General features: G+C 40.9%; 1 protein-coding gene across 1 annotated transcript in view; it reads right to left on the bottom strand.

Annotated features, from left to right (window-relative positions):
• The window catches only part of LOC138956675 (UPF0764 protein C16orf89 homolog), a 13693-nt gene extending 8427 nt beyond the window's left edge, over positions 1-5266 (bottom strand). The window contains exons 1-3 of the mRNA XM_070327974.1: positions 5117-5266; positions 3664-3813; positions 2948-3132 (exon numbers count right to left, since the gene is read on the bottom strand). Of these exons, the coding sequence (XP_070184075.1) occupies positions 2948-3132; positions 3664-3813; positions 5117-5266 (485 nt within the window). The remainder of the gene's footprint in view (positions 1-2947; positions 3133-3663; positions 3814-5116) is intronic.
• Positions 5267-12500: the final 7234 nt, after the last annotated feature.

Here is a 12500-nt window from a genome sequence, read left to right as displayed (position 1 = left end):
TGTGACATTCTTCTGAAAACAACTGCACCAATATTTCCTGGTGAATATGTTAGATGTGTAGAGTGAACAAGTGTTTTTTTTATATTTCTGTACAACATAGATATCAATCACTTTCTTAAAGACCAAAAATACAAACATACATCTGTGAACTCGGAAAGAACTCTTTTCTGGTAGAATGTCACATTGTCCTATGATTTGCAAGGACTTTGTACCAAATAAAACCCACTCATAAATAGCAGTATGCATGCTCCCCCCCTCCCCCCCCCCCCCCCTATTTTGTAGAAGTGTACAGAATATCAGACAGCACACGAGAGTTATAATAAAAAATAAATAATGAAGGGATTTAGCAAGTCCTATACTGAGTAACACATAAACAACAAAACAAAACGAATTCGTTCTATATTTCCTTGTTTGGATGAAGGTTGAATTTCTCGGTGCACTCAGATTTGTGGGAAAAAAGCAACTCAGAACGTTTGGAATTTAAAAGGAACTGTGCCCAGATACACAGTGTTGTAGGCAAAATAACCATACGTTTTTCATGAAGTCAATTTTAACACACACAGCCACACACACACACACACACAAACACACACACACACACACACACACACACACAAACAGACACACACACACAAACACATAACGCACGCATGTACGCACACTCACACACACACACATACACACACACACACGCACGTACGTACGCACACGCACGCACGCACGCACGCACGCACACACACAGACACACACACACACGCATGCACGCACGCACGCACGCATGCGCACCAAAGCCTTACAAAGACTAAGATAGATGTGACTGACTGCTCAAAGGGATACTCCTAAACAAAGTTTTAATCTTAAATTGCCTCAACAGCTTCTTAGTTGACACTGCATAAATATCATTTTGCATCGGTAGTCTTGAAAAGTCCAATCCGAATTATGGCGGATCTACCAAACATTATTTTTACAATGGGGAAACGGTTATAACATTGGAACATTTCCTAAACTGTTATTGCCAATTCTGCAATTGTGCCGAGGCAAACAAATCCCAGTAACGTCCATTTATTGGTTCACGTTGCTCCGTATACTGCAATTGTGCTGAGGAAAACAAATCCCAGTAACGTCCATCTATTGGTTCACGTTGCTCCGTATACTGCAATATTGTGCTGAGGAAAACAAATCCCAGAAACGTCCATCTATTGGTTCACGTTGCTCCGTATACTGCAATTGTGCTGAGGAAAACAAATCCCAGTAACGTCCATCTATTGGTTCACGTTGCTCCGTATACTGCAATTGTGCCGAGGAAAACAAATTCCAGTAACGTCCCTTTATTGGTTCACGTTGCTCCGTATGCTTGTGGTGTCGTTTCATGTTTCAGTCTCACTACGTTCGCAGAAATGACAAAAACATTTATCTTCTGATTGATTTGCGTCCGTGTTCGTCTTCATTGCTGTGACTGCAATTTTTATAAGACAAAATTTGTGTTTGTATGTGTGTGTGTGTGTGTGTGTGTGTGTGTGTGTGTGTGTGTGTGAGTGTGTGTGTGTGGCTGTGTGTGTGTGTGTGTGTGTTTGTATGTATGTGTGCGTCTGGGAGTGTATGTGTAAGTTTGTTTGTGTGTGTGTGTGTGTGTGTGTGTGTGTGTGTGTGTGTGTGTGTGTGTGTGTGTGTGTGTGTGTGTGTGTTTATGTGCGCGCGCGTGTGTTTTGTGTGAGGTAGAGAGAAAACAACACTTGGAAGATTACCATGAAACTTTGCACATTATTTCTTCAGGATGAATGCTTCACGCGACTCGCTTTCAGGCCGTATACATATATTGTTTGTGTTTTATTTGTTTGTTTGTGTTTATTTTTTTGATTTAATCAAGATTTGTTTGTTTGTTTGTTTGCTTAACGCCCAGCCGACCACAAAGGGCCATATCAGGGCGATTTTAATCAAGGTAACAAAATTGCAAAATGTTGGCAAAAGAACCCCAGGCGTAAAGAATATTTTCGACAACAAAGTAATAACGATATATTGAGTACTTGTGCAATAAATGCGCTTGAGCATGAGTTTCCTTTTCCGCTCATATTTTACTGCGCACTCATTCTCACATTATTTTAGTTTTCACCTGATGAGAAGGGGTTATGGTTTCTGCGTGGGCTATTAAATCAATCTGATATTCTGGATGAGTTGAACGATTATATGTATTGTTACACACATATTATATTACATCCGTCTTTGTAAATGCAGTGCTTAGTTTTTTGTTTCAAATGAAATGTTCAAGAGCTTCCTAATTGAAATGTAATAGGGAAAGATATTCTGAAGCACAGTTTTCGCGTCGTTCTAGTGTTTCAAACAAGACAAACTGGCCTGGTATCTGGACATGTATATGTTGTTGTTTTCTGAAGGGATTTAACTGAGTAAAGGTTACCCAACCCCTTCTTCTTATCTAACCACAAATGGCATCGAGGTTTCCCTTGCTCGTCAATCTGAGGTTTTGTTCAAAATTGAAATCGAAGAAGTTTTCTTTGTTTTAATTTTTTCCGTCGCAGATGGTGGCTGCTTCTTCTTCTTCTTGTCGTTCGCTGTTAGATCGTCAGTCCGGACTGCAGGGCGAAACGTGCTGTCCTCTCCAAGTCCTCTCTGGGGCCGTATAGCTTCTTTTGTAGCGCTGTCTCCTCTGGCCAGATGGGGTGGCCATGCACGCACGCGCACACACACACACACACACACACACTGACACACCACCACCACCACCCCAACACACACACATACATACACACACACACACACACACACACACACACACACACGCTCACATACACACACACACACACACACACACACACACACACACACACACACGTTCACATACACACATACAAACACACACACACACACACATCCCCCTCTCCACCCCCCACACACCCCACTTCACACACACACACAACCTAACGACTCTTACTTTCCATGGTCCTTGAAAGTGCCCATGATTCTAGCGAGGCAATCATCCCCAGTCTCTTCGTCGTAACTAGTGTCAGTGCCCACAGGAGTCTTGTCAAGGGCCTTCAAGGTTGTGGGCTTGTACTTCAGCAGGTAGGGGTTGTTGACAGTGGCAAGGAATCGGTTGAAATACTCTGTGTCGCCATCCTAAATCAAAGAGTAAAAGTGTGTAAGCGAATACTTTCATGATTTGGGTTAGAGTTTACATGGTTTACGGCAGCGAAGAGAAAGGACACAAATACGCATGAATCTACTAGCAGTTGTATTGTACAAGGGAAATGGAAACAGCGTCTACCCCCCACGCATCCCCCTCCTCTCCTCTTCTCCCCTCTCTTTCCATAAAAACACTACCCAATATCGCACAAATAACCAACCGATGAATCAGTCAAATAAAAATGTGTGCGATCATGATGAAAATTCTTTTCTTCAGATTGATGAATGTTACGATTACAACAACAACAACAACAACAGCAGCAACAACAACAACAACAACAACAACAACAACAAGTACTACTACTACTACTACTACTACTACTACAACAACAATAACAACAACATTAACAACAACACCACCATCAACACCACCACAACCACCACCAACAACAACACCACCAACAACACCAATAACAAATACCTACAAGTAACGTGTACTTAAGCACTCTGGAACGAAACCCTGACCTCCACATATTTCATGGCGGCGGCTGCCGTCTGCTCGATGCCCTCGCTGAGTGCCTGCAGTCGTTGTTCCAGACTTTCAGGACAGGAACGACTACTCTTGCACTCCTTCAGTGCCTGCACTATCTGGCCTGAAACGAAAAGTTCACCTGCCTTTGAGAATGTGTTACATTTCACAGATTGTTTTTGCAAAATGCCTCAGAAAAAGTGGGTGATATTTTTCAGGATGATCGATGATGGTAATCTTGTTTAACGCCCTCACGTTGATACCATTGGGGGCATGCTCCCGTATTTCTCACGAAAAGAGTCAGATTCATTTAAAGAGTACAGGAACGGCTACTCTTCCAATCGTTAATTGCATGGATTATTCATCTTGAAACAAAAGGTCAACGAAAGTGTGTGAAATGTCCAAGAAAAGCTGTGGGATTTATTTTAAAAATGGATGAATTTTTGTCTGAAAAAAGCGTATGTTTTGGGGCTGTCGTGAAACGAAAAGTCAACGTGTCTCAGAGAAATAACAACTGTGCGACATTTATCAGAAATAGAGTATGTGATTTTTCGTTGAAAAAAAAAACCTTGGGAAAAGCGTGTGAGTTTCTCAGAAAAAGTGTGAGAAATGTCACAGAAAAAGTGTGTTAATTAACAAAATGTTGTTGACATTTGTATGCAGAACTTTCAAAACACATGAATTTATTTTCGAAAGTGCATGGATCTTGACAAGAAAAGGACAGAAATGGAGAGCGTATCAAACTGTTTTAATTCAACTTATATCAATATCTGTAAGTCGAAGCCTTTGACGACTAAGCGCTCTAATGAAGCCGTATTTGGTTAGACTCTATGACATAAAATACATAATACAAGATACAGTAGTACAAAAGTTCGCTATTTTCAAAGAGATACATTTACAATCTCGCGGCAGCAGTGTCGATTTTCTTGAGATAGTGAAAACCGTTTACGGCATTAGAATTCTCTTCTTACTACGACAAATTCAAATTAGGCACCCCCCCCCCCCCCCCAAAAAAAAAACAAATAGCCTGTTTACGGTATCCCGACTGACCCTATTTTTTCGCGCGACCCTAGACTTTTTTGGGGCATTTGGGGGAGAAAAAAAAAGTCTGTTTTTTGGCAAAATAACTTAAACAAATGTTTTTTTGGAGAAAAAAAAAATATCAAAAACAAAAAACTAAAAACCTACCGACCCTATTTTTTTGGCCTATGTTACCGTAAACAGACTTTTTGGGGGGTCCTTACAGTAACGGTGCATGGTATAAAACGCAGTTCACAAAAGAAAGATTTGATCTTCTTCCCTTTCATCGCAAGGTTAGGCGAAGGCAATCAGATTGTTTTTCTGAAGGGTTAAACCGTAAAGAAAACCAGATGAGATGAGGAGAGAAATTAGAGAAAGATACAAAGGAAGAGGCTAGAAGGGTCTGTGTCAGTTTACAAAGAAACACACAGTAAGAGTCAGAAGAAGAGAACAAAATAATGTTTCAGAACAATCATCGTCATCATCATCATCATCATCGTCGTCGTCGTCGTCGTCGTCATCGTCGTCATTATTGGCATTGTCATCTTCGTCGTCATCGTCGTCGATTGTTATAATCATAATCTTTGTTGTCGTCGTCGCCACAAGAAAACAAAGAAGATGAACAAAAGAAGTTGTAGCAAAGTCCAAAGAAACACCTTTTCCTGAAAACAATCGTTAGACTGTTATGATAGAACATTCAGAGAAAAAAGCACCATTTTCAACAGTACTATGCGTAACATTGTTGAATAATGTGATCGTCCTAAGAACATACTCTATGTTTAGTTGTTTTTACATTTTGTCAAGTTTTTATTGTTGTTGTTGTTGTTGTTTGTCTGTTTGTTTGTTTGTTTGTTTGTTTGTTTGATATGTGACAGTTTTGGTGTAGAGCTAATCCATCTGATGTGGTTTTGGATTTTATCATTTTGTTTGCAAAGTTTTATATTTAAAAGAGTAAGTTACAAGAGACAAGGCCACTGTAAGAAATATTTTTCAGAAATTTGAAATACAGATTTGAAATAGAAAAATATTCCAGTTTCATTGCTGGTAACATTACCAAATTTGTAGAATTATGGTCTTCATATGAAAAGTTGGTTAGGTAGTACGCTAGGTTGTGCAGAGATGTGATGATTTGTGTATATATATGTCTTTGTTACACCCCCGGTATAGGGGTGTGTATAGGTTTCGCTCGATGTGTTTGTTTGTTTGTTTGTTTGTTTGTGTTCGCATATAGATCTCAAGAATGAATGGACCGATCGTCACCAAACTTGGTGAACAGGTTCTATACATTTCTGAGACGGTCCTTACAAAAATTGGGACCAGTCAAACACACGGTTACGGAGTTATTGGTGGATTAAAATTATACAAGGACTTATAGAGGGACATCTGAATGGTCAAAGGGAAATAACCATTCTCACTCAGTCACTGCCACCAACTGAGAAGGTTATTTCCCTTTGACGGGGGTGTTTTTCCCACCTCAGAGGAATTTCTTGTTTGTTTGGTTTTTATTTGTGTATTTTGTTTTGTTTTTTGTTGGTTTATTTTCTTTGACTGTATTATTATTTGACTGTATTATTATTAAGCAGGTAGTACGTTCATAATGTCCTCATTGTTTGCTTGTTTGTCTAGTTGTAAAAAATAAATAAGTGTAAATAAAAAATTAAAAAATTAAAATAAAAGAAACTGGAAACAAAATGTACAAAAAAATCCTTCTGATCACTTGACTGTCAGTCGGATTGTGTATCAAGCCTGATTGACTGTCTGAGGTCGGTCTGTCCTAATTTGGGCATTGATCGGGTGCATCACTGTTCGCTAGTTACAAATGAACAGTTTAGATTTGTAAACTACGTTTTACCATTGCACAATGAAGAAAACAAACTAAGCGCGTTCTTCCCTTTTGGCGCGATTGGGCGGCCATACTTCAAAGTAATGATATTTTAATGACAGTTTCATGGCCTTTCTGTTTATCCGAGCACAGCTGAGCTAGCAGAACACCGACGGTGTCAGCGAACCAAACCTCTCATCACATCATTGAGAAAGCTGGATTGGTGGACCGTTATCATGGGGACTCTGTGACGCAAACTAAACGCAATCCGTGCTTCAGTTCAGCTGTCGAAATCCTGCAGTATATTTGGTCTAACACACACACACACACACACACACACACACACACACACACACACACACACAAGCGCGCGCCGCACAAACACGCACACATACACATACATGCACACACACGCGGCACAAACACGCACGTACACACACACACACACACACACACGCACACAAGCACGCACGCGCGCGCCGCACAAACACGAACAGACACACACACGCACACACACACGCGGCACAAACACGCACGTACACACACTCATACACAACCACACACACACACCGTGGCACACACACACACACACACACACGCACACACGCCAAAATGCACACAAGGAATCGCACATGCATACACAGGAGCGCACATTTCTGTGTGCAAGAGGACTTCATACGACCTTGCTGTTTTGATGGTGATAAAAGTTTGTTGTTGCTGTTGTCTTTTATAGTGAAAAATAGGAGGAGACAGCCGGCGCCATTAAAAAATCGAGCACCGCACCAGACACTTCACTTCGCTTGCTATTAGCTGAAAGGCTTTCTCTCACAGGAATCCTAACAACAGGTAAGGTCACAGAACTGATAAATTCAATCTCCGGAACTGAAAATAGTCCGGGAAGGGCACCCAAACTTCAGACAAAAAAGACCCTTCGACGCAGAAGACGCGAGAACAGCGATGGAAGTAGCGAGAAAACTGAACGTGACAAGGGAAGTAAGTAGAAAAAACGGAAGGCGACAAGAACGGTAACCGAGTTTGCGCGCGCTGAAAGCATCCTTAATGCGGGGGCTTTTGTGACATTTTTGCGCGTAACTTTCAAGAGGTGAGACACTTGCTGAGTAGCAAAGTACAAGATGCAAAAGGGTCGATGAAAGGGACATACTTGTTTGACAACGTTACTCTCTTCTTTTTTTTTGTTTGTTTTTTTTGTTTGGGGGGGGGGGGGGGCATTGCTCTATTGTAATATCATTAATTCCAATGCTTTGTAAACGTGCATCTGAATAAAACACTATTTAAACCACACAAAAAGGTAGGTTACTGGCGCTAACACCATGAGCTTATCCTTATTTTCGTGATGTTACAAATTGTTCAGATTACACCCTTCACAAAAATATTAAAAAAAAGAGGGAATTTTTTTTCTGACGCGCCCTACACTATTTTTTTCCGGAGCATTGAGAGCTATCTTTTTTATCACTGATTTCTCGTGTAAGTTGCTGGGCAGGGGCGGATCAGTTGCTTTGTAAGGGGGGGGGGGGGGGGGCACTTTGAATCGAAAGTGAATGTGATGGGCGCGAAGCGCCCGAATTTGCTAGGGGCGTCCGGGCGCATGCCCCCCCGAAAAAAATTTTGCCCAAAGAAGCAAAATGGTGCCATCTGGTGCCATTTGAACTTAGAAATGGTCATAGAATCAGCATAGAATAATCTTTTTTTTTCTTCTTTTTTTTTCTTCTTTTTTCTCGGGGGGGGGGGGGGGGGCACGTGCCCCCTGTGCCCCACCCCCCCCCTCGTCCGCCCCTGCTGGGAGTTGATCTCTCTAGATCACTGTAATGATTGCAGACTATATTTACTTGCCATTTCATTTTCTATATAGGTTTCAGAATGCAAAAAGATGAGTCTTTAAGATATCAGGCCCAGAGCGTGTCATGCAATAGAGAATACTACATGGCTTGCTGTGTCGTACCAGATTTACACGAGTTGTTTTTTTAAAATATTGAACTGCGAGCGAAAGCGAGCTGTTCACTATTTGAAAAAGCAACGAGTGTAAATCTGGTACGACACAGCAAGCCATGCAGTATTCTGTTTATCCTACATACTGTACTTACGTGTATTTTACTGAAAATGTCTTGCAGTCGAGGCAGCTAAATTAAAGACGCTTGTTTTGGAACCTCGATCTCTTCTAAAGCCTCGTGCAATCTATTACGTCAAAGCAAAGAAACGTCACTCTGAAAGTGTGGCGTGACGTGTTAGTTCTAAAGATTTAAGGAGGGTAATTAGCGAGCGCAATTTGTGTTTCTAGAATGACGTTTGTCTCAGTGACTTTGGCACCATAAGCAGTGGAAAAACAGGTCCCTGCCAGACTTGCTTGACATGACCTCATTTACATGATATACACACGTGTTATTTGAACGATTATTATCTCACGGGTGTCTCTCTCACGTATGTAGGATAAAAGTGCTTATCTCTTATTGTTTTCCTACCCACCTACGTTGATTAACCCCTTCACTGCCCACCCCGTATGTAATACGTGGTCATTTTCGGTTTGTCCTACGCCCATAACCGTATCTCATACGTGGGATTTGTGTCACCAACATTTCAGGACATTTCTGAAAACTAAATGGGAGGTAACCACTGTCCAAGTACTTGTTGGGGTTCTAAACACATTTCTTTCCCATAGACCGTTCGGATAATGCTGTTTTACTGTGGCAGTGAAGGGGTTAACTCACTTGAACAGGAAAATGCTTTTTTTAAATCTCTGCGAGCCAGTGTGTGTGTGTGTGTGTGTGTGTGTGTGTGTGTGTGTGTGTGTGTGTGTGTGTGTGTGTGTGTGTGTGTGTGTGTGTGTGTGTGTGCGCGCGCTTGCGCGTATGTGTGTGTACATGTGTGTGTGTGTGTTTGTGTGTGTGTGTGTGTGTGTGTGTGTGTGTGTGTGCGTGCGTGCGTGCGTATGTGTGTGTGTATATATATATATATATATATATATATATAATATATATATATATTATATACATATATATATATATATATATATGTGTGTGTGTGTGTGTGTGTGTGTGTGTGTGTGTGTGTGTGTGTGTGTGTGTGTGTGTGTGTGTGTGTGTGTGTGTGTGTGTTTTGGCAATGTCTTTTTCAGTCTTTTTCACGTATTTGACTCCCCTGAGTGAACGCAGTGACTTTAAGATTGCCAAACACAATGATGAAAACAATTATACAAGCAGGTTCGTGTTTACGTTATTTCTATTTTATGTTGAAAGTTTATGTACGATGATACACCAAAAATGTATCAAATTTCAATTAGAAGCAACCAAAAACAACTACAAAAAACAAAAAAATAAATTATAAAAAGTTAAAAGTGCAGCAGTTCTGTCAACTCAGTCTTTTGACGTTCAGCAATTTAGATATCCAATCAACATGGAAACAAAACAATGAAACGTACGTTCTGTAACGAGTTGTTTCAAATGAAAACATGTCGGATGATAAACCACAGCGCGCAAGACAAAAGGAATGTTGTTTTTGTTTACGAAAAAAAGGGGTTCTTTTTGACATTTTTTGTGATGGAAAAAAAATATGTTTACAAAATTAGAGGGGTTTTTTAAATAAAAAGAAAGAAAGGTATATTTATGGAATGTGTACTATTTGAACACAGCCAAGCAACTACTACATAAGTGCGAAAGGAAGGGAAGAAAGAGAGACACAATAAAGAAACCGTTGTGCCTTACGAACAACTGCTACTGCCTTGAGAGAGAAAAATAACAACATAAAAAAAGCAAAAACCTTTCATTAAATTATTTAATGCTGATGTTATGATACACTGGCAAATTCGGTGCAGGTCTTCCAAAAATTTTTCACCACAGTTTTGCATCCCGAGAAGTACGACATCGAACGCAAATTCTCTAATTTTTGAACATCCGTAATTTTCCGTGTGACTTCACCCAAGCCACAGTAGAACTACACACGTTTGACGAAGAAGCAGTAGGAAATGAAGGCTTTTATCACCCTTAGAGGTGGCTTTTTTTTCTAAAGAGCTAGAGAATCAAGATAATACAACTAACCAGGCTGTAGTTCTGTTGTGTGTGTGTGTGTGTGTGTGTGTGTGTGTGTGTTTCAGTGTGACGCAGTAGTCCCCCCCCTTGTCACGGGCAGTTACTCTGCAGTGACGGAGTTGTCTCCTTGTCAAAGCGTGAGCTATTCATTGGAGCTGGACGGTTTTGGTACTTAATAGGACGGCACACCCGTGAAATGTGCAGTGGCTGTTTGTGATGGGGTCTTGGCTGAGATGCACGAACCGAAAGTGGGTGTCACCCAAACGGGAGAGAACAAACTGCGGGGTCTGATTCGTGGAAATCACAACAAATCTCGGTTTCATCCAATCCAACACTGCGGCTGGCTCCCGTCTGGGGGGTAACTTGTTCGAGCAACTCGGCCCAGGGCTGAGACGCACGAAGCAAAAGTGGGTACCACCCAAGTGGGTTGGAGGGAGCCGCGGGGTCTGACTGGTTGAAATCACCACACAACTCAGTGTCAAACCAATCAGACCCCGCGGCTGGCTCCCACCCATTTGGGTGGCACCCAGTGTAGCTTCGTGCACCTCAGCCCTGGCTGCTGTTATTACCTTGTGTGCTCTTGGTTTAAACACAATTTTATTCAAAATACATATAGGTTACACACTCCGAGTTCTGATTATCTTGCATATTTTCCCGAGGGTCGATTTTCAGGTATTACTGAGCCTTTGGCGAGGTAATACCTGAAAATCTGCATATTTTCCCGAGGGTCGATTTTCAGGTATTACCGAGCCTTTGGCTCATCATGAAATCCGAGGAGAAATCGCACCTCTCCCCCTCCAAAAAAAATCATGAAAAAGGGAACATTCCTTGCATTGCATTCCGTTGCCTATGCGTCATTGCCTATACAGCTTGCTGTAGAATTTACCTTTTTCGTTCAAGGAGAGGCTTCCTTTCCCTCCAGAAACATCAAACAAGTCGCGTAAGGCGAAAATACAATATTTAGTCAAGTAGCTGTCGAACTCACAGAATGAAACTGAACGCAATGCCATTTTTCAGCAAGACCGTATACTCGTAGCATCGTCAGTCCACCGCTCATGGCAAAGGCAGTGAAATTGACAAGAAGAGCGGGGTAGTAGTTGCGCTAAGAAGGATAGCACGCTTTTCTGTACCTCTCTTTGTTTTAACTTTCTGAGCGTGTTTTTAATCCAAACATATCATATCTATATGTTTTTGGAATCAGGAACCGACAAGGAATAAGATGAAAGTGTTTTTAAATTGATTTCGACAATTTAATTTTGATAATAATTTTTATATATTTAATTTTCAGAGCTTGTTTTTAATCCAAATATAACATATTTATATGTTTTTGGAATCAGAAAATGATGGAGAATAAGATGAACGTAAATTTGGATCGTTTTATAAATCTTTATTTTTGTTTACAATTTTCAGATTTTTATTGACCAAAGTCATTAATTAATTTTTAAGCCAACAAGCTGAAATGCAATACCGAAGTCCGGGCTTCGTCGAACATTACTTGACCAAAATTTCAACCAATTTGGTTGAAAAATGAGAGCGTGACAGTGCCGCCTCAACTTTCACGAAAAGCCGGATATGACGTCATCAAAGAATTTATCAAAAAAATGAAAAAAACGTTCGGGGATTTCATACCCAGGAACTCTCATGTTAAATTTCATAAAGATCGGTCCAGTAGTTTAGTCTGAATCGCTCTACACACACACACAGACAGACACACACACGCACATACACCACGACCCTCGTTTCGATTCCCCCTCGATGTTAAAATATTTAGTCAAAACTTGACTAAATATGAAAACGGTTACATTATTGTCTTCATGGTCTCTCTTATCCCTTTGTATTGGTGCGTCGCTCGAAATAACGGTCAACTGTGGGTGTGTCAGAAAAAAAGAACACGACCATAAGTCTGTGTAAATTATAAGCAGTTCCAAGCCCATGACAAAAATGTTGAGCA

Source organism: Littorina saxatilis, unplaced genomic scaffold (genome assembly GCF_037325665.1).
Source record: "Littorina saxatilis isolate snail1 unplaced genomic scaffold, US_GU_Lsax_2.0 scaffold_417, whole genome shotgun sequence".
Taxonomy (NCBI): Eukaryota; Metazoa; Mollusca; class Gastropoda; order Littorinimorpha; family Littorinidae; genus Littorina; species Littorina saxatilis.
The sequence above is the reverse complement of the archived record's forward strand: the minus strand, read 5'-3'. Positions and strand labels throughout refer to the sequence as shown.